The sequence below is a fragment of the Neofelis nebulosa genome, chromosome 1 (assembly GCF_028018385.1).
Source record: "Neofelis nebulosa isolate mNeoNeb1 chromosome 1, mNeoNeb1.pri, whole genome shotgun sequence".
Lineage (NCBI taxonomy): Eukaryota > Metazoa > Chordata > Mammalia > Carnivora > Felidae > Neofelis > Neofelis nebulosa.
In genome coordinates, this window is record NC_080782.1 from 103270811 (window position 1) to 103297359 (window position 26549).

Sequence of the window (26549 nt, forward strand, 5' to 3'; positions counted from 1 at the left end):
AAATAGCCATACGCTGGAAGGTAGAGAAGAGGGGTTCAGTGGGGGCAAGAAGAGGTGTATCGATAGGAATTGAAATACACATTCTTAAATGCTCTAGAGCATACACTCCACCTCAGGAAAACCATACATACATTAACAATAGCTAACATTTATAGAGCACTTAATATGTCCCAGCTACTCTTCCAATGCTTTACATGATAGCCACCAAATTTTCAAAACTTCTCTACAGCACAGGTTTATAGAGAAAACTGAGGCACAGAGAACTTAAGCATGAGACGGAACCTGTATTTGAATTTGGGCACTCCCACCTCCTGAGCCCCCACCCTTCACCATTCTGCTGGACTCAAAGAAGGCTGGAAAAGCTCTGACTCTCTCTTCACATATCTGCCCCTAAGCCTACAACGCAAAGACCAGAAAAAGAGCTCTGAGTCCCTTATTGAAGGGAAACGGATACCTCCCTTCCCACCGCTCCCAGCTTCTCCAGCTCCTCGCCTTCAAAACCCAGCAGAGACTGGGCTACAGAATTCGCACCCAGCATTACCACCTAAGCCCAATGGTTTCTCAGGAAACACACTGGCCAACAGAAGTAGGAAGAACCCAGAGAGCAGCACACGCTGGTGTGTGGTCTCTGTATCTTATTTGTATAAAGAAGTATCTCAGGTCCCGCTAATTCTCTGTCAGAGGCAGAAGCTCTGACAGTGAGCACAATCTCTTCCCAGGCCAGCAAACAAATGACCGCTGGACCAGGGACATAGGCTGGGTCTGGGCCGGGGATACGCACCTGAAACAGGCTTAGAGGTTCTGAGTATGAAGAGGTGAAACTGACAGTACCCAAGTGGGCAGTGAGAATCACTAAGGAGTCCCTACAAGCCTCCTGCAGCGTCCGGACAGACCTCTCCCTGTACAAGAAGGAGAAAACAAATAGAAAAATGGGGCCTCTGAAAAGATTCTGCAGCACAAGAAAAAACTGAGCACTGTCTTGAGGCTTCATGGAAAACCCTATCTCTAAAAAAGACTTTCTACAGGGAACAAGAGAAATTTTTAGAAAAATGATACTTGGTATCTACAAATGATGGCAGACACAGTCTCTATGAGATGACAGAGAACAATGAAAACAAACTGGGCTGAATCACAGGCAGAGATTCAAAAAGAAGCCAGAGGAATCAACAAAAGAATTGCAAGAAAGACCAAATGCAATAGCAGAATGAAATCTGCATCCAAGGAAGTAAAGAGCAGAATGCCCACTGCAGAATATTGACAGTGATGTACAAAACACACGTGTGGGAAAAGATCAAAGAGAAAATGATGAGACAGAGGACGAGTATAAAAACAAGATATATTGTAAGAATTATACATATTCTTAAGGCTGAAATCAGAACAGTAACAGAAACAATGAAAAGGATAAATGCGAAAAGAACTTTGCTACTTGAAAAAGACTGAAGTCTGAAGACTGAAAAAGTTCAGACCATTTCACCCATGCTGGGTGAAACATATTTGTAGCTCAACATATTTTAATTTACAACATATTTTACATTCTTTACAACATATTTTAATTTCAGGTAGAGTCAGGAGAGTAGCAAAGATTTGGGAGGACACCAATGACTGAGAAAGTTAATCTGCCTGCAACTGAATTTTTAAACACCTCCATAATAAATCCTATAAAGAACAAGAAAATCTGTTCTGTATTGGAGTTAATGGTGAAGGCAGGTTTTGTTTTTTCCAATAAGAGGCACTGGTCTCATATAACACATGGGTTATTTGCTTCAGTCATACCTTACAAGCTACAAGAAAAGTATTCTTATATGCAAACATTGAGATGTTTTATCATCAACTAGGACCAAGAAATACCAATTAACATGGAAGAGAAGAAGCAGACACTTCAGTCTGAATGAAAGAAACATCAGTAAGAGATGACTGGCCTAACAGAGCCTTGACAACCACCAAGTATCCCTGCAGGCGCACAGGGAAGATGCTGGGAAAAAGATACTGAACTTCTAAGTGCCATGGACATGAGGTATATTCCAGAGGGACACAGGAACCATAATTAAGTTACAATACAAACCTTCGAATTCTGATCCAGAAATGTTGGTTACTTCACTTCTCTATCATCAGGATGTTTGCAGCATTAGCCCATGCTTTTTAAGAGGCCAATGAATACTCAGTCTTCCTTTACTTTCTTTCTCGACTCAGAGCAAAGTGGTGCAACCTTTACAAGAATGTCTGTATCTTCACAGAAATCTCTTTAAATCATGTCTATGTAATTGTTCCTGTTTCCTAAGAAATATACTATTGTAACTTCACATTGAGCTCTGTGAAATTCAAGAAATATCTGTATACCCTCGAACCTATAACACCAGGCAGAATTGCTAATGCATTAAAAGGGAAACATAAATACACTGTACCATGTCTTAAATGTAAAATAAAAAGCATTCATCCCAAATCCCAAATTTAAAGTTCTCTCACTTCTCCTGTCCTAGATCAGTTTCCTCTTTACATCCTTATATAGCACCATATTCTCTTCCCTGGTACTTAGCACAGATGGCAATACATATCTGTACGACCATTTGATTGATGTCAACCTCCTTACCTTGAGCGTGAGCTCCTTGAGAGACCAGGTACAAACTGTGGTTATATTTGTTTTGCTTATTTCATACCATACCAGAATCTATAAGAGAAGCAATATATATCTGTACAAAGAATAGACTGAGTGTACATATTTTCACTCACTGCTAAGCCAAGCAGATCACTGCATCCTAAGAACTCCAAAGCACTTTATATAAATAACACAGCTTGACTTTACACATTAGCTGCGCTTATCAACTTGACATGCAAGCCATTTTTTAAATACCTGAATGGCTTTTTTCACTACAGGTTAATATTCTATCACAGAATATTAAACACAATACAAAAGAAACTTAGAGATAATAAAACTTAAATTCATAAATGCTAAGTATTTTGTCCATAATAATCCAAATCTATTTAGCAGCAGAGGTGGGATTAGAACACAGATTTTCCACTCCTCATCCCCATACTCCAGTTGTTCTGTCCTTTGCTTCTCTAGACATTGGCTCTTAACCAGAGCTTCTCAAGTGCCAAGACTTTGAAAATAATTGGTAGTTTGTAAATAAACATTTTGCCACACATCAATGTTTAAAGGAAATCTACAATAAAGAAACTGTTTGCAATACAAATAATCAGTGCAAATTTTCAGGCTTCTTATGCAGCTTGTTTTTCAAACCAAGGAGCTAAATATAGTTTTTCACCTCATCATTCATTGTCATACAAGTTCTAGGCCAGTACTAGGAGCCAGGCACGGTTCTAAGGCTCTTTAGCAAGGGATATCAGCCTAAGGCCTCCTTAGTTCTATGGTTATGAGACAATTGTGTTCCTTCTCTCTTACCATTCAATTACAATTGGGAAAAAGTCATTCCTGGAAAGTAAAGTGCCAAAAGATTTAAAAAATCTAGTCCTATGACTACTTGATTCAAGCTCTTTGGTCTTTAATCTTCTCATTCTCAGACCTACTCAAAGTAGGTTTTTGTTTGATTGGTTGTTTTTTCTTTTCCTTCCTTTTAAATTGTAAGTTGGAACTTTGGGGGGGTGGGGGTGGAAAAGAGAACTAATTTCATATTTTTGATGAGTCTGCTTATCAAGCATAGGAAACCCATTTGCCGGCTAAAGGATTCCAGCAACAGAAATTTCTATCTGATGATGGAATCATATTTCTAAATGACCTCGGACTGAGTCAATTTGCCAAATTATTTTCCATGTATTTATATGCTGGAATGTTATTCCAAAGGCTCCAAATAGTCTCTGTTCTATGTATAAAATAAGAAAACAAAAATGAGACACAGCATAATATGTGTAACTGATAGATAATGTAATGCTCCTTCTAAAAAGCAGACAACCATCTCATTAGATGTTTAAAATAATCTGGGGGTGCGTGGGTGACTCAGTTGGTTAAGCGTCCAACTTTGGCTCAGGTCGTGGTCTCATAGCTTGTGGGTTCGAGCCTGCGTTGGGCTCTGTGCTGACAGCTCGGAACCTGGAGCCTGCTTCGGATTCTGTGTCTCCCTCTCTCTCTGCCTCTCTCTCTCTCTCTCTCAAAAATAAACACTAAAAAAATGTTTTTAAATAAAATAACCCGAACCAGCATTATTTGTAGAAAAGAAAGCTGCAATTGGAGTGCAGAGGGCAAATTAGGAAAAAGGGAAGAAGAAGAGAAGAGAAGCAGGCAGGAAATAGGTGACATTAAGTGGAGGGAAAAAGGCATGCATGAGTGATCCAAACGAGAAAACAATGGAAGGAAAGAAGGTGAACCCACAAGAAATGTCACTTTTTCATCAACAGATATGGACTTGGATGCTCTAATGCTTCTTTAAATGGAAAGGATGTTTTTGAAGTAATATAAAAACAAAAGCATCCACACACATACAATTCTATACATGTGTGCAAGGGTGCATGCAATTTTAGCCATAAAACCTTTCTACTTCTAGGATCTACAGCTATTCTAGACAATCTGAAAGCACAGGCGATCGAGACGCCTTTAAAAATACTCTCACTTCTCATTTCTTTTACCGCTTGGTTGGGATTTTGTGTTTGTTAGCTCATCAGGAAGGCGATGGAGCAAGGGAGAAGACAATTATCTATTTTAGAAGCTATGTTTTCATATACAAGAGAGAGAGGAAGTAGGCAGGAAAAATGGTTGGGACTTAAGAGTGGGATGCACCAGTTGTATATAAAACAGGACAACGTAAATGCAGCTGGCTAATACATATGTTGCAACCTCTGAGATTTTTTTTTTTTTAAGCTACCTGGACAACTGCCATTGTCTGTTTCTCTACAGCAGCTCTAGGTCCTTTTGCAATATCTAGAACCAATGACTCTTTTTCTAAAGCAGTGTAATAGTCAGGGAGATCTGTTGTCCTACACAGAAATAAAATCATATCCATATGGACGTGGCCATTTGGCCAACTCCGTACAAATGGTTTGCTCACTAATATTTCAGTAATAAGAACTCACTTCTCATCAGCAAACTCCCACACGGACAGTGTAGTGACCATTAGTATTAACAATAAGGATCTGAGGCACAGAGGACTTTCCTCCTGAATCGTCCGAGGAAGGCTCAGTTAGATTATTCTAAGTTTGGGTTCCACAGGGTGGGGGAAAGTGCATTCTTCCGTGTGAGTGAGCCTCCCTTGGTTGTATTTCAATAAAATGCCAATATCTGAGTGCAATGACTCTTGTAAAAGCTATCTTTGAAAATACCACGCTATTTTGGAGGAAAAATGAATTACAGATTTCTAAGGGGATGTGTTGTAAGAAAATCCTAGGCTATCATATAGATTTGTTTTAGAAATTCTAAATGTATCCTAGATAAGTTTAAGGCATTCATTTAACAGAAAGGAGCGTATCACTGGATTCTAAAACTTAAAATAATAATAATCACACACAGAATTATTGGCAACTCTCTGTTAACTAGAACACTTGATGAACCAAACCACCATTCTTCTCATCCACAGAATTTCATTAATTTGTTGTTGTACATATTTTATTTCATTCAGATTTTAGAATACTCTGTAAGGCTTATTATAAAAATAATATCAGTAGGTTCTAGTGAGCGATTTAAACTTTTGGCAAACATGATCACATTAGGAATAACACAAATTGAAATTATTACCTAAAAGGTGTTAGATACCTTTTGATGCACCAACATAAAAATCACTTTTCCTTCCATATAATCATGGCTTCCTGATAATCATTACCTGCATACAAGTTGTTCACTATCAGTAATGATTTGTTTTGAGCTTTGCTTCCCGAGGGCATTCATATCTACATGTACTGACTTGTTAGATTACGTTGTGCTAATTGATGGGTCACATGACAAGATATGCATAGCTGATCATGCTTATTAAAATGCAGGCCATTCTCAATTGTCCATAACAAATGATGTCCCTGGCACTTTTAACACACTCAACTGACAGATGAACTCATGAGGTTCAATCTTTAGCCTCCTTCCAAAGATCTGTGAATAAGTAGCTAATCTAAGGCTTAATGGAGTAGCAAACATCGATGTGGAAATTCTAATTTTAATGGGGGGAAAATGTGGTTACTTACAGTTTGGCATTATGTAGATAAAACATTCATGAATTTGACTTTTGAGATACTTTCAATGCAGGTGTTTGGCATTGTGCAAACATGTTTAAGTTTTGTCTTATTTGGTTTGTCTGCGAGGTAAAGACAGATGGGAAAAGTCAAGGGCCAAGAATTCCCACTGGGAAATCAGCCTAAGTGTCATAAAGCTGTGCATCTTCCCCTAAAATTAATCCTAGCAGATGGGACAGGCAGATTTGCTAAACTAAATTCTTTCATTGATATTTTAAAAGCTGGATTAAAAACTATTTTAAGCTAAACAGAGAATAGGACAAATTCTCTTCCACACGTCAGTGATGAGGCAATTTAGTAAAAATTCAAGGAAACACGGAATAAAAAAACTGGAAGGGACTCCGAGATCATTTAGTTCTTCCTCTCCCAAATTGTGTTCTACAGAAATCTAGATCCCTGAGAAAGAGTGGTGGTCAAAGGGACTAATCAAACAGGTTAAGGAAATGTGTGGTTATATAAAACTAAACAAGTTTATTTACATAGAGCTACATACTTTATGACTCCTGAAAAATCAGATCTCGCATGTCATGGTTCCCAGACTTATCTCACATGGACTTCTTCTCCACTGACCATCTATTGTTTTACACAACTCACAGCTGCTGGAAGGAAGTTCCAGAGACCCTCATCGAGTCTAATCCCTTTATGGTGCAAAAGAGGAAAGCCTTCACAGCAACTTTGCAGGGGGCTACTTGAGTACTATTAGTAGTCTCAGGTGCCTCAGAGCTGCAACATGAGGTCAGGCTTTGAGGTCAGGGGAAGGGAAAGTGCTGGGGAACAGCTCACAACACATACTTCACTGCTTCCCTGGATAGAGGAACAACTGAATCAGGTGCTTTCCATCTCCAAAGTGTCCATTCTAGCCTTTGGGCAGTCAACCAATTACTACACATTTATTTTCATAAAATGTTTCATTTCATGGTCTCTCCCACGTGTCTCCAGAGTCTACCAATGGACAATTTTTCAGCGCTCAAAGATGGAGACAATCTTAATATCAAGCCCATACATTCAGTTCAGCAGTTTTGTTCTCACAGGCTTTCAGAGGAGGTGTAAAGAGCCATTCAATCTTTTCATAAATTAAAGAGCTTAACCCATACTAGGGACCAATTCAGTTTGGGATGAAATTCCTTGATCACAAAGAGAAGGCTGTACATTAGGTCTGTTGAGTTTATGCCTCTATTTGTATAGGTAATATGATTTTGTGCATATTGTTATGCATGTGTATGTTTTTAAACAGCCTGAACAAACAATTTACGGAAGGATTCTCCTGCAAAATTCTCATTTGACACAGACTATACACTGACCTGTTCTGTTAGTTATCTTATTTCCACATTTAGTTGTAAATAACTCTCAGGCCAGGATTACTTATACATCTTCTTAGGGCCTGCAGAGCCAAGAACTGAAACCGTGTCTAACTGCAGGAACTACTACATAAATACGTAATGACAGACTGCTCAAAATAGGGCACCTTCTAAAACGATATACCATAGACTGTGAAAAGATGATCTTCTTTCCAATGGATTGGACTATGATCAGGAATCCCTCCCTGCCTCCTTTCCTTCCCACATCCCTCTAGCGCTTGGTCACAAACATGAAAAAGGGAGGAGCTCCATCAAACGGCTTTCACACCTGTTTCTTTGGCCTTTAACAGACGTCAAAACCCCAGGAGAGTTTAGAAGGCAGAAAACAACTGCTCCAAGTGGCTGAGGGGCCCTGCACCCAGAAAATGTTCGCTTGGGCTGCAGAATGTAGGCCGTCTTCAGGTTTACCGCTATCGAGTTACCTTGCTCAAATGTGACAGTGGCATCGACTGACATTTCAGGAACCAAAAAGCAACATCTATATGCAACATTGATATGTCCTTGGGGCAAGGTAGGCTGGGAAAGTGGTGCTCCCTCTGGGCAGCAGTCCTTCCTTCCCCAGACTATCCTTGTGAGATGCCAACAAGGAAGCTGTGAATCGGGTCCAAAATGCTCAGTTGTGGCTCATTTACTGATAGCCTCCAGTGATAACCTGTTTGATTAAGAAAGAAAGGGCTGGTAAAGGGCAGCCTTGGAGGGGCCCCCGGGTGGCTCAGTCGGTGGAGTGTCCGACTTCGGCTCAGGTCATGATCTCACTGTTTGTGAGTTCAAACCCCACATTGGGCTCTGTGCTGGCAGCCTGGAGCCCTGTTTCCAATTCTGTGTCTCCCTCTCTCCACTCATGCTCTGTGTCTCAAAGATGAATAAATGTTAAAAAAAATTTTTTTAAAAGGGCAGGCTTGGAGAACTTGCCAAACCAAGGCAGTGTTCGAGTAGTTCACAGTGTACCTGAACCCCCTCAGGAAATTAATCCTGCAGGGCAATTTTTAGAGGCAACCTCAGGTGGAGTGTTTAAAATGAGGTGTAGTACTGCCGCAGGAAGGAGACATCCGGTGAAACCCCGGCTGCCCTGGGCTCGGAGTGGTTGTTTTTAATTAGATAATTTTATGTTTAAATCACATTTGTAGCCTCTTGTTGCGTTTCGTGTCAGCAGACCGCTCGGCGGTCGACCCGTAGGCAGGTCTTTACCATCGGCTGGAACACTGTGTAAAATAACATTATTTTTGTCTTGTGTTTATGTTAATTTCTACGGTCCCTGTGGTCCCTTTTTGAGTGTGCTTCCCCAGAGGCGCTTCTTACTTTCTCACATTTCTCTAGGACCAAGGCAATCTGACTTCACAGGCAATAGAAATTACCCTTAGACCACAGAGAGAAAACAAAAGGCGTAAGCCCTGGAGTATGATGTTTGAGGATACTTGATGGTTGCCTGGGTAACGTTTAATTAGCTCCGGGTTGTGGCTGGGGCTGTGGGTGCTGGTACCTGGGTAACCTTTGTCATTATGACTGAATCTGCGGCTGAACAAACCGCAATGCTTGTTATGATCTCCATTCTTACCCCTTGTCTTCCGGAGGAATTGGGAGTAAAACTCCTTTTTCCCTCTCCTCGTTCTCTCTTTCTCTCTGCATGTGTCTCTGTCTCCCTCACACACGCAGTTTGTAAACTAAGAACACACCCTTTGTTAGTGTTTTTTAAAGCTGGGAATGACTTATTTTCCCAAGTAAATCACAAACAGTGGGATACCTCATTCTCCCAAATATCCCTTCACAATTTCATGCTTCTTGATTAGCACTCAAAAATATGACTTGATTTATTTAAGAAATCTATTAGTTTATACTTGATTCCTCATCTCCCACCATTATTTCCAGCATACGTCTGTGTCGGCTGAACAAAATGCCCCAGAGAGAAAACGCAAAATCAGGCAATCAAAAGTAAAGGGACTGGAGTTGCTTGGTGGTTTGAGGACATTTTGCTGCTTTAAAAACAACAACAACTACAAAAACAACAACAACAACAAATCAACAACAATAATAAAACTCTGCTAGCAAAAACCATGGGCTTTCTTTGCTCACTGGAAATGAAGACAAAAGCACTGACGTTCAGCGTTAGATGCTGTCCTTGGTTGGCAATGTTAACAGCTGCTCTGAAATCCACTTAGTTGGATTTAATGGCGGGTTATTGACATTCCCCAAAATGGCTACTGGGCCCAGGCAGCCAATTTTCTGCCACCTTCCTGCCTATGCATATCTGTGTTGAGTGGTTTCACAGTGCCCATTAGAAACCGCTTCAAAACCATTACAGTCGGCAGAGTAAAACATCCCTTTTACTCTAAAAAAAAAAAGTGAGATGAATAGGTATTTCCAGGGTGGTCTGAATGAGCCATCATTAAGAACCCTGAGAAATAAAGGCACATGAACACGGCAATCAAACACCATTTTACTCCTCTCTGTTGGCCACACTTCCACCAGAAAAAAAAGCACACTAGCGTGTGAGGATATGCGGACATAAAGCATCCCCAAATTGCAAAGTTGAGCCAAATACACACCTTGCAGGAGTTACCTTGCGTTGCATACACTCCAAAACTCCAGTTCTTCACAGAAAGTTTGACCCTTTCACTGTTTCAAATAAATGCAGGTAGGGGTGACCAGGCAATTTGATGCTCCACGCTCTGGGCTACGTGTGAATGGGAGCAGTGGAGCGGGAGCTGGCAGCAGGAGGAGCTGCCAATTCCCCACCAACCACAACGGGGTGGGAAGGCCGAGGGCAGGGGGCAAGTGGGAGAAAGCCCAGTGGTTTGCATTAAAATGGGAGTTCCCTTCCCAGGCACCACACATTGACCTCAATGGATGTTAAACAGAGGTCTGGTTGCTTCAACAAAATAAGACTCTCTGCGGTTTTCTTCTCATACCACAGTTCCTCCCATAACCTTGGATGATGGTACCATGAGAAAAGACAAGCCCTGCAGGCATGTGGGCAAGTGCCTGTACCTATGTGTGTGCAATGTGAAAGTGAGAGAAAAGGAAGATGAAGAATTTGCTTTCCCTCTGAAAACACAGGTTCCCTGAGGGTAAAGTCAGCCTCTTGAATACAACTAAATACGTATATCTGTGTGCTTTATTGTTTAAAGGTTGGGAGCTGGGCTGAAAACCCATTCATTACTCATTGTCATAGAGCAGTTGACGCATTCTAGGCACATACAATTAAGCTATAATTCTGTACAACGACAGACTAAACATACAAGTCTAGACTGAGTAAGAAGGCAACTAAAAATATTCTCAGACCTGTTCTAAGAGCATTTTAGCATTTTCTTATCATTCTCCTGGCAAATATTGTTAAAACCCTGCCTCATTAATGTCAAAGGGAGTAGAGGATTCGCATGACTTAAATTCAAAAGGCTTGATTTTAATTCTCCATCAGAAACCAATCTAGAGGGCAGATATTTTTAGCAGTCACGCAGCACAAATCTAAGGATGCTCAGCCACGGTTTGTCTTCCAGAGAGAAGGTTCTTAAGCAGAACCACCCAAACACATCTGCATGAAGATCTTTGGGATCTTGGGATCGAGGAATTATAAAACTACTGACAAAACGTAAATATGCCAAGGTCTCGCTACGTATCCAATTGACTAAGAATATAAACCACCAGAAATCTCAGCTTCTTAAAACTGGCAAAGGCTATGGTCACTTGTTGATTGGAGAGGGTAGGAGAGAGAACCAAGTAGTAGAATGGAGGGGAAGGAGTTACCAACAGATGGGTTATCACAGCGAGAAAGCACACTAGTGTCCCCACCCACATCAGCCTCTTGGCATTAACACCAAGACCCTTTAACAAATGGTCCCCAGTGCTGCCCAAAGGTTCTGTGATGCCAGCACCTTCACGGATTGCCTCCCTTTTGCTCTCGTGCTCAAAGGACCTTCCTAAACTCAATCCTACAATGTTACTGCCCCTGACCCATAACCAGCAGTTATGTGTCTTCTGATAAGCCTAAGGCAATTGTTTCTCTGAGAAACATCTTTGATAAAAATTTTAATATTATTACAAAAGGGAGCCGCTATCTCGGGCCAGTTTTTCCCACAGATAATAATAATCAGCAAATACACAACGCAAATAGACTTTCAACAAAAGAGACAATTTTAACACTAGTTTACATTTTTACCATGTGACAAGCACTGTTTCAAGATCTTCACACGCATTAACTCATTTGATCCTCGTGAAGATTCTAGGAGGTAGAAGTGACTGTCCCTGTTTTACAGACATTTAAACTAAGGCTTAGAATGATTAAATAACTTGCCCAAGATCCTACAGCAAATAAATGTCGGAGCTAGGATCAAAACTCGGGTAGGTTAGGGGCTCCTGGGTGGCTCAGTCAGTTAAGCGTCAAACCCTTAGTTTCGGCTCAAATCATGACCTCACAGTTCTTGTGAGTTTAAGCCCTGCATCAGGCTCTGCACTGATAGTACAGAGCCTGCTTGGGATTCTCTCTCTCTCCCCCTCTCCACCCCTCCCCTGCTCATGCATCATGCATTCTCTCTCTCTCTCTCTCTCTCTCTCTCTCTCTCTCTCTCAAAATGAATAAATAAACTTAAAAAAAAAAAATTCAGGTAGGTTAGCTCCAGGATCTCTACTCTTAATCATTATGCTATGTTGCTGGTATGAATTTTGGTTATCAAGTTTTTAAAATTATTTTAACAGGCAGATCAGAGTGGCAAATGATGGGGGGGAAAATTGAAATTAATTTTCAGTCTGGTGTCCCTTACCCTGGGATGAAGTACTTTTTTTTTTTTTAAGTTTTTTAGTTTTATTTTTATTTATTTTGAGAGAAAGATAGAGCCAAGTGGAGGAGGGGAAGAAAGAAAGGAAGACAGAAACCCAAGCAGGCTATGCACTGTCACTGTCGTAGCCTTGAACTCGACACTGCGAAATCGTGACCTGAGCCAAAATGAAAGAGTTGGATGCTTAACTGAGTGAGTCCCCCAGGCACCCTTCATTTGCCATTTTAAAATGATGTCTTTCTAACACAGATAATTATGAGGCACTTCTTGTAACCCCTAGGAGATATCCTCCTCTGTTATTACAAGAGATCGAAAGTAACATTAGGCAGGGAAGCAAATAAGAATAGAGAGTGAAGTAAATTCTATACAGCATGGTCGACCTAGCTACTCTAGTGGTGTGACTTACAAAAATGATTCTCACTCAACGTGATCAAGGTACAAAACACATGCCATAATATATAAATAAAATTTTTTTGATAGTATTTGAACTGATAAATATAAGGAAACAAGACATTTCCTCTATTTTGAAAAGACTCAGTTATTGAACTTGACTTGAGCAAAAGACTGGAGAGCATTCATGATGGACCACCTAACCTTTTCTCTCAAGATAACTAGTCTTGCTTGACCCTAGCTTAGATGTGGCCAAGAATGGTCTTACAACAGGGTGAGGCAGCAGACCTGCCCAGGGCACACAGCAGAGGTTTACTGAATGTTCTTTTAGGCAAGTCAATGCTACAACACGTTCCAGAGGGTAAAAGATGATCCAGATGACCGATCATTCTGAGAATTATAGTGTGTCAGAGTGGGGGAGAGCTTAGGGATCCCAGTACACAGCTTCAGGGATCCCAGGGAGCCACCAGCTCACCATTCGTACCACATGACCCCCACCTTGTACAGAGAAAGCACTCACATTTCAGACTCCTGTTCAAAGGGTATTTGTTCAAGATGACTAAATCTTTCAGACTGGTCTTGAATGAGACCTGCAGTCTTAGAGTTAGCCAAACTGAATCTCAAAATCATATTTAAAAACAAATACAAGGGTTAAACTAGTCCCAGAGAATAAACGAGGCTGTGCCACCTGCATGATCTGTTAGCTGCATTGGAGGCTATCACCAGTCTTTCATGAGTCATCTCCAATCCTTAAAAACAACAGAGGCATAACATGACTGTAAAATAGGTAAGAGCAACCCTAGCTCCCAATCTATTTGTGTCAGGGAAGACAATGAACGTTCCACTGTAACTCTGCTAGCCTAAAAAAATACCAAACCAGGAGTGCCTGGGTGGCTCAGCTGGTTAAGCGCCCGACTTTGGCTCAGGTCGTGATCTCAAGGTCCGTGGGTTCGAGCCCTGCATTGGGCTCTGTGCTCACAGCTCAGAGCCTGGAGCCTGCTTCGGATTCTGTGTCTCCTTCTCTCTCTCTGCCCCTCCCCCACGCGTGCTCTGTCTCTCTCTGTCTCTCTGTCTCTCTCTCTCTCTCAAAAATAAATTAAAAAATAAATAAAATAAAAAACTGTTTGGAATTGGTACAGCGCACTGGAGGTTATGCTAGTCCGCATGTGACTGCTGGATGCCTCCTCTCCCACAAGTAAAATAGTGACTCTGTTGGTTTTGTTCATCACTTTGTTCACCCACCCTGACCCCAGAGTGCCTGGCACCTTGCAGGTGCTATTTAAGTACTTTGTAACTGACTGAATGGCTTTATTCTTTTAATGAACCCATGCTTCATCGTGTGCCTTGACTCTAGGTTAACTTAGAATCTTGAAACTAAAGGAAGAGGTGCAGGAGGCCTGAGGTACATATATTAGCTTCTCCAGAATTTCAGGGAGTAGGGAAGAGACCACCAGACTGGGACCCACTTAAAAACAGACTTCAAATTTCCCCTCAAAGCTTTCCAGTTTGTTCAGGAAAAGCTAAGGGCTTCACTGGGTCTAAGCCAAGCATCATCCTGTGATGTCTACTCACCCCAATTTGGCATCTGTGTCCTCTAACATAACGTCTCTTCTCTCTAAAACACACTTACCTGAAAATGAATCTGACATGTGCTTTCACCATCTATTATAGTCTTGGTTAAACACCTTCAAGCCACTCTGAACGCTCTCCACACAAGGGCAATACTCCAGTGGCTCTGTTCTAGATGTTCAGTCCTCAGTGGGGAGGCCCAGCCCTGCACCTTGCACTCTTAGGCTTAAGAGGGAAGGTCATAATACCCACCCTTTCTGGAGTCAGCAAGAATGGGAGGATTGCTACGGGTCCAGAGGCCCGTCTCTAAACAGAGTGTCTAGCATAGCACTGATACAACGAGGTGGGTAACCAATCCCTACTTCAAGCATAGCAGGAAAAGGAGGGAGAACAGGGTATACTGGGCTAAAGTGGTGATTTGGAGAACCTGACCTTCCTAGTCCACAAAACTAATCTTAGATCTTTGGTCCGAAAATGGTAAATTCCTCAGCAGTTCTTGTAGCCTTTCATTTTGCAAAACACAGCTGTCATTCCACAAAGTCAATCCAAGGATGAATGAACACAATGGCAATCACATGATTTGTTTACAAAAAAAAAAAAAAAGTGGCTTTACAAACAATCATATAAGAAAGCCAGAAACTCTACAGAGAAAAAACAAAAAGTTGCCTTTTACATTTTGAAACATACTTGTTGAAAAGGGTACTTCTCTTATTTTTATTTTTACGAAGTGTTTTTAAAAGTTACGGAGATGTGCAAGACATAAAAACACAACACTATAATGTAAGAAGGAACCATATACTATACCTTTACTTCAGCAAACCATGTGCTGTCTGATAGTCTCTGGATCTCTCTGTTTTGATCTCAAAGCAAAGTTACTTAAAAGCTGATTTTTTCACATGGCTGTGCAGCAAGTTAGCTTTTAATGAACCCGTTCCTGCTATGTTTTTCTTAGCACATTGACTCAATTCCATGCTGGAAAGCAACAATTCATTTGGACAACAGAAATGTATGGGATTTTATTCTAATCTCACACTCAAAGCGAAGAACTGGGATTGTCTCGTGGGCATGTTGCTGCAGCCAAGTGTGATTCATGGAGTGATGACATTTTACAAGTGGTTTCAACTCTTGCCATGTCCAAGGCTAATGGCATATGATGTAATCAATGGGGGGAAAAAAAGATTGAGCCCCATTCCCGATTTTATATCAATGCCAATAAAATTAGCAATCATCCAACAGAATCATGCAGATAGAAAAGAGTTTTCCCCACTTTACATAAAACTTGAGTGATATCCAAGAAATAAAATGCAATACAGTTGTCTATGATAGATCAATGGCAGAGCTTTTGAGAAACACAGGTTTGGAGGTTCAGGGTCTTTATGGTCCAGCACCTCTGCTCATAATCCTCAAAGGTGACCAAGAGAGACACCTACGGGTCACTCTCACAAGAGGAAGATAAGGTGGGCGCGTCTCACTATATCCCCAGGCTTAGAGGCATAGGTCAGAGTACATCCCTAGTGAGGCAGCTGGCTCTTGGTAGCCTTTCCACATATAACAGATTTTTGTGTCCTTACCTGTACTCTGTAGAATTCTTTGCCATCTCTGAAAGAAAGGCTATTTTAACAGCAGTTTGGAATTTCAGACTCTTTTACCCGCACCAAGAAAAGTGAGTGATAATGGAATGATGAAATGATGAGGTATATTTCATTTTGAAATGGAGATGTTTCCATTTTCTAGGGAGGGAAAGAGGTTGTGGCATGGGCAGGAGGGGCATCCAATTAACAGTCATAGATTTATTTGAATAAAGTTAATATTTAAATAGTTTGCAATCCCCTGAAGTCAGAGTGCAATGGAATAGAAAAAGAATGTACCCCAGAACTTTAAAACTTTTTTCACTAAGAATCCGCAAAGTTGATAAGCCACACAGTGATAAGTCAGAATTGATTTTCTTAAAATGTGCTTCTGGCTAACCTCGTTGATAACAACAAATACAAAGAAATCTTTAGCAATAAGAACGTTTTTTTGATGCCCCAGGCAAAGCTTTCCAGTCATCAGCCGATCCCTGCCCACCCCGCCCCCCCACCCCTCCCACCCGCCACCCCAGGTCCTTTCAAAGTCTAGGCTGACTAATACTGAACCAAAGCCTCACCTGGGACTTCAGGAGAGAATCTTGCAGAGTGTCGAGACACAAAAAGTTTCAGTTCTTGGTCCAGGTTGCATTCAATCAGGTTTGTGTCCCATGATCGGATTCCTAGGGAGGAAAAGGAAGAGAATTGACAGAGTTCCAGTTAGTCACTTCAGAGCGGTTTGGAAAACATCACTGTGACATTTCTCAGGCTGTAAGGGAGGATGTGGAAACCTCTTTTCTCAAGAGCTTGCTGGCTAGCAGTGGATGCCCACAAAATGGGAGGGCCGGGGAGGTCTCTGTACCAGGCCACAAGAGAGGGGTGACTAGCAGTGTGGGTTGAACTTCTGCCCCTCATAAAACGTAAATGCAGCTTTTCTGGGAGGGTAAAGAAAACAGTTATTAGGAAAATGACAGGCTTTACTCTAGGGAGGGAATGAATAGAAAGGACAGGGAGATGGGAAGTTCTGTTGCAGTTAAGAGGCCGAGAGATAACCTCTACTTCTCCCATGGTCCCCTTGTAGGTGGCAAGAAAATGTAGAACGAGGGTGGGAAAGCGAGCATTCAAGTCCAGGCCTTTGGTTTTCAAATGGTACTTTCTGCAGTGTGCATGTACATTCTTTGTGCACGTATGGTTTCTTTTCTTTACCCACCTCATTTTGACCTGGGTTTCCCAACTCCTACAGATCAATCCAAAACTTGCGTGACCTTTCATAAGAAGACTGGATCTCAGTCTTAAGGACTTCACCTATCTGTCCCCTCCGCCATTTATTCTACCGGACAAGCTTAGCGGGGTAGTTCTTTCTTTCACAATTGTTAGTTGTACTGAATTTTCCTACCCCAAGGCAAAAACAAAGGGTGGGGGGACAACATTTTATACTTTAGAAAAATTCTACAGAGTCGGGGGCCACGAACTGTCTATTCCATTCACTAGGCTGATAGCTGGGGTACAAGGAACTCAGACGGACTATCTCCTTCATCCCCTCTCCTCCTGTCCTTCCGAAGGGGATGACCAGAGGGGAGACGCAGAGGACACGGAAGAAGGGAGAACTGGGGAGCAAGCCAGGGAAAACTGGGAAGCCACAGAACTCTGGAATGTGTTTGTTTGTTTTTCTGTATTTTTATACTTTCCCAAATAGGTAGCCCATGGTGGAGCCATTATGGAACATCCATGATTGTACCCTTCCTGGAGCATCTTCAATTGCCAGGAACAAACCTCTGGGACAAGAGTCATTTACTGCATACCTACCAAGAGCAGGGAATTGACCCTCTAGGTAAAATACAGCAGAAGAACTATCTCTAAATAAACACGTCATTTAACCATTTTTTGCTGGTCATGAGTCATTCAAACAGACTTGGGGCAGTACGAATGGTAGTGCATTGTTTGAACACCTGTAAATCCTTAATGCTTCTCTGTATTCAGCCCCATTTATATCTTGTTCAGTCTTCTTATCTTGCAAAGAAACAAAATATATGTGTGTGTATATACATGCGTATACATGTGTACATATACATATGTATATGTCTTGTATATGTATAAATATATCACACAAAGATTCTGGAAACTCACTTAACTACATATTTAGACTATCTTCAGATTATACGCCGAACACCTTTCGACTCTGAGGAATATTTTCACAGATGGATGTCCACTAAATAGAGTCAGACATTTATCATACAATAAATGGGATGAATTCAGGTGTGGAAGAGTTAACATTCCTAAAGAGAGGCTAAATTATAAGGGAGAATTTTATGGGTCTCCCTGGAAACATCAACAGCCTCAGCTTGCATTTGTGCTAATGGAGTATTTAAATTTTAACAAGAAAGGCATGTTGAGATTTTGCAGATCTTTTTAGTGCAGAAATGATAAATGGGTTCTTTTTGTTTCACAGAAAGCTTGACAGGTTGAGAGGCCTGAATTCATTAGAATATTTTACTTCAATGTATACACTACATACTCGGCTAGTATGAAAAACCATCGAGCTCCTGTCTGAGCTGCTTAATTAGTAATTGTTAAGTGGGTTCTCTTTGCTCCAGGTCTGAGCTCCACTTTGTATCCTGGCTTGTCAAGCTGGGTCACTAAGTTAATAAGGAGACATATGTATTTAAATTAAATTCATACGATTTTTCAGCCTTTGTTCTACATTATGTCCAAATTGCTACATCACTTGAATGACTTCATCTAGGTAGACGTGCTCTTACATCGTTGTTTGCCATTTTCCCTTCGGCTTCAATAAACTCGTCATGACACAAGCAATTAAATGTTTGCTTTGTACTTCATAAACTCCTAGCTGTACGATTTGTAATTTAGCAAGGGAAAAAGTACAAAACACACAAACCAGTTAGAAATTAATTTTTAAATTACACTAGGAAACAGTTGATAAAAATAATAGTTCTCATTTTTATAATGCCAATGAAAGAAAACATTTAGGGTTCTCTTTTCAAGGGAGCAATTTCCAGCCAGCCAAATTATGCCTTAACGATGCATAAGTCACTACTGCCACTTATAAAATAAAGACTACAATGGATTTGAAGGTTATTTTAATTGGAAAGGAAAATTTGGGAACAAGGCCACTTTCTATCCCAATTTTAGAAATAACGTATTTTGTAATTACTTTGTACCTTCCACTGAATAATACTAGTAAAGAGAAACAGTATTTCTCAAAGAAGGTTCATATTGCATTCAGTAGGTTTAAATATCTTCCCTCTGTGCGTAAGAGGAAGCCAACAGTGGGCCCTCTAAAGTTCATAGGACAGAAAGACATCTTTGGCTCTTGCCACATTCTTCTGTCTCCAAATTCCTGGCTGGGGGCTAGTAGGGTGCTGATCAAGAGGTTCAGGAGAGGCTTTCAGAAGCAGGTCATCCTGGCCTCTCATGGATACTACAGAGGCCAAGATAAATTCCTAGCCTTTTTAAGAATTATCCCCCCAAATGCTCCAGGTCAAACTTCCTGAGCCTTTGCATCTCCAGTACTCTACGAAGACTGTGCCCCATGCTGGCTTACCTAGGTTAGGCCAGAACAGAACAACTACCAAATGGAGGTCAACCTCCATTTATTAAACTTCTGGGCCCAGAGGACATCTGTCACCCCTGAGAAGTTGGCCTATGGCGAGGCATCCTAAGAACTCTCCCATCTAATCTGGGGCTGTTGCCCAGCCATGGAACAGGGCACCATCGCTGTCCGCAGGCCAGTCCTCCAGCCAAGGTGACTGAGGGTAACAAAGGATCTTCCCATCTCAGTTCTCTGAATTCAGGGGAATGCAGTGCACAAAAGGGAGGCTAAAGTGCGCATAAAATTTACAGATGGAAAAGGGAGAAATGAAAAGGTTGTGTGTGTCGTGCTGGGGGTGGGCAAGTGTTCATTACCGGACAAGACAAGATGAACAATAAGGAACCACTTTCCCTTACTTTATACAGGTTCTATCTTGCCAAGTGAGTAATCATGCAAGCATTTTACAACATCACTTAATAAAGCCAACAATTTTCTTTTTTTTTAATTTTTTTTTCAACGTTTTTTATTTATTGTTGGGACAGAGAGAGACAGAGCATGTACGGGGGAGGGGCAGAGAGAGAGGGAGACACAGAATCGGAAACAGGCTCCAGGCTCGGAGCCATCAGCCCAGAGCCAGACTCGGGGATCAAACTCACGGACCGCGAGATCGTGACCTGGCTGAAGTCGGACGCTTAACCGACTGCGCCACCCAGGCGCCCCTTGCCAACAATTTTCAAAAAGCACCTCTCACCTAAAGACTAAAATCTGTACTCCTAAAAGAGGCAATAAGTTGGAAAAATCCAACAAAATGACCATTCATTACATGTTGAAATGGCACATGAGTTCTGACAGTTATTTGGGCCTTTGAAAGTTGATTTTTTTCTATGAACTTTTTAGTTGATCGCTCTGATCCAGAGGCTTGTATTTTTTTTTTTTTTGCTAGTACCTAAATGATTAACTTAACTGTAAGATTCTATTTGTAAAACTATGCTAAAAAGTGATCAGAGGGCAGATTTGAATCATAAACTAAAGAAACAGAATTTTTTTTTAAAAAGAGCTAAAATCAAGGTTTATCTCTCAAAGAAGTTTTCCTATTTTTCCCCTTTTGACCAAACTTTCAATTGGCTTTTTTCTTTTTTTTTTTTCAGCCAACAACTTGATGTTCATAATATATATGTTATGTGTAATGCAGACAATACCTCTCATAGAGATCATTTCAAAGCATTGGGGATAAATCATTTTTAGGTCTTCTGATAGCATCCCACATTGGAAATAAATAAAAGAAGTGATTTATGACTATTATTGGTTTAAAAGTTAGAACTTACTTTAAAAAGTAAACCTTTAGAGAAGATTAAGCATGAATCATCAATCTAATAACCTTAAGTTTGAGGACTGGCTTGGATTTCTGCATAGATCACAGAGCCCTTACTAGATAATACCAATGAAGCAGTACAAGCAGAAATCCATCTGCCTTTTGACTTTGAAAAGTATAAAGATGAACATAATAAATTTAACACTCTCCAACATTTCTTCTAACCTCCACCATGTGCATGTGTTGGTTTTGCCCTGTTAAAATAAAATGAAAACTAAACCCCAAATGTTTCCTGTGTTCTCAGCCACCTTGAACTGAAAACAATCAATAAAGTAACATCACAAAGTTACAATGTTATCAGCTAAACTTGCGTCTAAAAACTCAGGAGAGTCGATGTTACACACGTCTACCTTTTTATAAAAATTCTTTGCTGATTCCCAGTGTTACCTACAGGAAAGTTACACTCTTTCACAGTAATTGAAAGCACCAAACTGACACTTAGTATTCCTTAGATGCCTTGATTCCCTTAAAGCAATAAAATGAAGCAGTGACAACTCCTTTCATAGGCTCTAGAATTCAGTTCGCAAGGCGTGGATGCATCATACTCTATGTTCTAATATACACTAGAGAAGTGAGGCTCTGCGAAAAATGGCGATGGCTATTAAGTCTAAGTTGGGGGCTAATGAGGAAGAGGGTGAAAGAGGTGCCCAGGAATGGCATCTGGTGGTAGCAACCGTGGTCAGGCATGAAGCGCTGCATAACTAACAAAATAAAGCTAGACCCATCCAAGTGTTTCAGACTTGAGAAGAAATAATCAAACCTTACATGGTACGTTTTGAATACAGTTGAGAAAATGAGGGACCATCTCTCATCCTTGGTTTCAAAAAGCATTTCCTAAGCAGTCACATCAGGATGTCTCAGGCCTGTCAATTTATTGCATTATCACCATCTTCCTACGGATCTATTTTCTAGGCTCCCCAAAGAACCCTCAGTCATCAGATGGCAAAATTCCAAGTCACCAGGGTCTCCCAACCCACAGAACATCAGTTAAGACGAAAGGGGAAATAGGACGCAAGCGTAACAAATGACGAACCGCATGCCCAGCCGGCACACAATCCAAGCGGAGCCCCCTGCAGCATCTCCATCGCGCTTCTCACAACCTGGCCCTGACCGGCGGGCACCAGCGACAATAGCAGTGGTATCAGAGTGACCTCTGGAGGAGGCCCAGCTGGGATCCGCAGGCGGAGGCAGCAGCGTGTCAGGCACAGGGAAACAGAGCCAGCCTGCCCTGTTGCTAAGTCATCCCAGCCTGTCTGAAAAGCTAGGGGAGCAGTGTCACTTAGTACCACGAGGCCCTGTAGCTCGAGCTGCATCCGGGATCCCAGGACCCAGGAGAGCAATCTCCAGAGGAAAAGCAGCATCTGCTCCCACATGTGAGGAAATGGCTCTGCTCCCCCCGGCTTGAATGATTGTTAATGGGATCAATACAGCCATTTTGGAGTTTTGTGCAAAAACCTGACCAAATTAGGGAATTAAAAATCAGGAAGGCATGGTGATTGAGAAGGGAACATGAGGAGGCTTCTGGGATGCCAGTAATGTCCATTTCTCCATCTAGATAACATGGGTGTGTTCATTTTGTGAAAATTCACTAGACTCCTCATCTACGATCGGTGACTTTTCCTATTTTTATTTCATTTTTCTTTTATTTTAATGTCAAAAAGACAAATCTGAACTTTATGACTGCATGCTAGTTGTATGAAAAGGAGTAAAGACAGAGAGCACTTCATAGCAGTACTTGGAGACATCAATTTTCTCCTCAAACAGAAGAGGACTGAATAAACCCCCTGAGGAATGGGGTACTGAAAGGGTGACCAGCAGAATAACAAAGCAGGAAGATAACAGCGGTGGAAGGTGATTGCTAAAACACCTCGCTGCACGGGGCGCTGCCCACAAGTGGATGACCGTACAAAGACAAGCTGGGAAAACCCGTGTTTGATCTTCCTCTGATGTTATCCTGCCCTGCACTAACATCATGACAGGACCAGAACAACAGTAATGGTGCCGTGCTGGCACTTCTGTCACTTATGGATGATGTGACCTTGAGCGGGTCCTCTTATCCGTCCTGCCTCTCTGGGTCCCCATCTCTAAAATGGGGGTGACGGTGCCTCTCCTGGCACCACATCGGGAGGTTATGAAAATCTTACAGATAGCAAAGCCCCTCCTAATGTATTATTATTCCGCGGCAATGGTGTGGACAGTAATTGTTTTTAATCCAAAGTCATTGATTCGTAGAGCAGCCACACCCAAAGTCGGTACGTAGGAAATTTCCAAGGAGAAAATGTGCAACCAAACTAAGATCAGATTAAAGGCCTAACGTTTGAAAATGAAGGGTTTTTGAGATGCTCAAAGAAGGCATTTCACTATTGAAATCTCTTCTTGAAATTTTTTTTCGAATAAAATAACACGACTGTATTCTGCTCCTTTTTTTTTTTTTTTTAAGCTGGAAGGAAAAAATCAGTGCTTTAAAGTTAAACAAAAGACCCAGGTCTGCAACTCCAGTCCCCACCCTGCAGCCTTTTGTTCTGGGGACAAGGGGCCGTTTCCAAATGCAGAGGCAGAAAACAAGCGTTAATTTTTTCATCGAAAATAAGGTCTTCCTTTCGTCTTTTATGGGGTGGGGGTGCGCCGGGAGCGGGGATCGAGGGCTGCGTGAACGCCCTTTGTCCGCCTCGGGCTGCCGTAGAGACCGCAGTGCGGACTGCACCACGCCCACCAGCCGGTGTCTCCAGGCAGAAACGCTTCAGCACCACCCCAAGAGAATAGAGCGCGGGCTGGGGCTGCGCAGGGACCTGGCGACCTCGGTCAGCGGCGAGGGGAGGTCCGGGACACTGGGGGGGAGGCAGAGACCAGAGCGCCCTGCTCGGGGGGGGGGGGGGGGGGGCTTCGAGCGCAACAAAGCCGGGCTGACGGAGAGGTGGGGGTGCGCAGCACCCAGCCCGAGGCCCCGGCAGAGCGCACACCAGGCGGACCGCGCCCGACGGGGGCGCCGCAGTGCGGGGGGCAGGTGCGGCGAGCGGATGGGGGCACTGCGGCAGCCCGGGTGGGGCTGGGGGGCGGGTCGGTCAGCGCGCCCCAGGCTGCGCCCGGCGGGCCCTCACGGCCCCGCCCAGGGTTCTAGGCGAACCGCTATTCGGCCTCTGCAGAGCGCGCTCCTAGTGCGCGCACCGGGCGAGGCGCTGGCCCTACCCGCTAACCACCCCCCCCACCCCGCCTTCCCCCTGAGCCATCACTACCAAGGCTGAGACTTTTGAAAGAAGCCCCACCCCGCAACTTGGGGTCCCATTGTCCTTTCTGAAAGCTGCAACCAGGATCCCAGGGGCAGTAGCGAGGCAGGCGCCTTCTGGGAATCAAGCGCAGGAGGCAGGAGGTTCTCCATCTCTGCGTCCCGGGTGAAGCGGGGGGGAGGGGGGGGGGCGGGCGTGGCCCCAGGACTAGCCTAGTCATTGCAAAGAAAGAACAAATCGGGAGGTTTTAAGCCAGAAAAGGCATTTCTCGGGGGCTGAGGTGGCTGTGGTGAAGATGATTCCCATGCGGGCCCTGGCACATGGTGCTTCAGCCTCGGGTCTGCCGGCAAGGGGAAGAGGGGACACCCAGCATTTTGCGGGGGACAGAGGAGGACTGAACGGGGTGTTTGCATCAACTCCCCACCCCCGTTTGCTCCCTACGGTTTGGGCTTTATTGTGGCCGCCGCTCCTCTGTCACCTGCATTTCATTTAGCTGGAGAGGCGGTGGCCAGCCAGTATCTGCAGACCCAGCCTGATGACATATCCCTGAAGGTTACAAGAGACTCTCCCACTGGGTCTCAAATCTAATAATCCGCATTATTCTCCGAAATGAGCCCAGGAAAGAGTCTGGACCGAGTGCAGGAGGTAGCGGGGAGAGATGTGGGTGCGGGGCGCGCCTAAAGAGGAGGGCAGCCGTCGCGTCCTGGGTGGGGTCGCGTTTGCCAGTCTCCTCGAGCGCGTCCCCTGGGGACGCAGGGCCTCTTACCGAGTTCGATGTTGCCGATGGCGCGCCGTAGGTGCTCTTCGGTCACGATTTCGCCGACGACCACCAGCAGGTAGAACTTGCTGTCGAGGAAGCGATGCGACAGGCTGGGCGAGGTGGATGCCGCCGGGTTGGCAGTGCTGCCGGACGGCTCCGGCTCGGTGGCTTCCACCACCACGGTCGCCATCCTGCCGGCCCGCTATGCCTCGGCGAAGTGTCCCGCTCCCGCCGCTCCTCTCCTCTGCGGCAGGAGAAAGGATTATCGCCGAAGGTGCTGCCTCCGCTCCGCCCCCTGCGTACCCCTCCTCCTGGCGCTGCGCGCCGCCTCCCCCTCCGCCCTCTCCTAGAGAGCGCGGCGGAGAGGAGCGGGGAGTGTGAGAGGGCGGGGAGGCGGCGCCGCTTTTATATGGAGACTAGGCTCGGAGCCGGGAGGAGGAGGAAGAGGAGGAGGAAAGGACCACCCGGCACATCCTCACGCGGTGGCTGCCTCCGCTCTTCCAGCCGTTGGCCCAAGGCTGATGTCATCTGCAGCAAATCAACTCGCCCGCGGCCCGGAAGCTGGAGGGAAGAGGTGTGCGGACAATGGTCGGGGCAGGGCCGCGAGTCAAGGGCCTGGGGGACCCGAAGGGCCCCTGCTGCGGCCGTGAAGGGGGAAAACACTCCCCCTCTTACACCCCCCACACACCCATTGCCGGCTGCAGGCACCCACCCACCCCGCTTGGATTTCCATTTTCATCGTGGGGAGATTTACCTTGTGCGAGGTGCACAAGTCAGGCCTCTGACTAGTGTCCCCGCCTGTGATGAAACCAGATTTTCAGGTGCTGTGATAGTACAGCGGGTGTAGTGCTGAGGGTACCCCACCCAAGAAGATGGAACCTGTCTTTTCTTTGACCTTGTGGACTTGAGAAGACATAGTTACCAATATTTACCACCTTGACTTAATACATCAAAAATGCAAACCGATGCCTAATATTGTTCAGGCTTTGGACACTAGTCTGCCAAGTCCCAATGGTAAAAAAAAAAAAATACTGGCTTCGTGGAACCCCGGGAAATGAGAGGACTACAGATGCATTTTTTTCTAGATACAGATTTCTTTTCTTTATATGCTGAACAGATAGCATCAGGCATAACAAAGAATAAAGAGAAGATACTGTCTCTACCCCAGCAGGATTACAGTGACTATTATGTACTTTTCAGTTCCCTAGGGAACACACAGGCAAAATTATTTCATGTGACAAGGATATCTTTAAGTATATATATATATATATATATATATATATATATATATATATTGCATTGGGAATTTTTATTGCCTTTGTGTTTAGAACACATTAAAATGCTTAAAGGCAGCCCATCCACAATCATTTCCCACAGATCTACTGAATATAGCTTCTGTCCCAAGAAAGGGGTCATGGTGGTGAAGAAGGGACAAAATCTACCTACCATAAAAGACTGAGGGATTAGAGGCTTAAGAAAGAGGAGTGGGTGGAAATTAGACTAGTCAGTATAGTTTTTAATACTAGAAAGTGTATTCGTAAAAAAAACAAACAAACACCTGGATAGACTAAGATTTCCAAATTAGCCCATTGTCTTACCTATTAACCACCATGTCTTATTGGCGATATACTCTTTGCTTTTAGCTCTTTCCTGAAACTCTGGCATGGGAGACATGGTAGGCAGCCAAACGTCATGATTCCTTTCTACATGCCAGTCTGATCAATGGGGAATAAGATACCATCTGGCCCATAGCAGTTGAGGTCTGTGACAAGCTCACTGGTGAGCCACATTCACCAGTGAACAGTGACAAAGAGTTCCCAAGTGAGG

General features: G+C 43.3%; 1 protein-coding gene across 1 annotated transcript in view; it reads right to left on the bottom strand.

Annotated features, from left to right (window-relative positions):
* MAP1B (microtubule associated protein 1B) overlaps window positions 1–25122 on the bottom strand; it is a 100684-nt gene extending 75562 nt beyond the window's left edge. The window contains exons 1-2 of the mRNA XM_058729954.1: window positions 24729–25122; window positions 16398–16499 (exon numbers count right to left, since the gene is read on the bottom strand). Coding sequence (XP_058585937.1) covers window positions 16398–16499; window positions 24729–24912 — 286 coding nt within the window. The 5' untranslated portion in view covers window positions 24913–25122. The remainder of the gene's footprint in view (window positions 1–16397; window positions 16500–24728) is intronic.
* Window positions 25123–26549: the final 1427 nt, after the last annotated feature.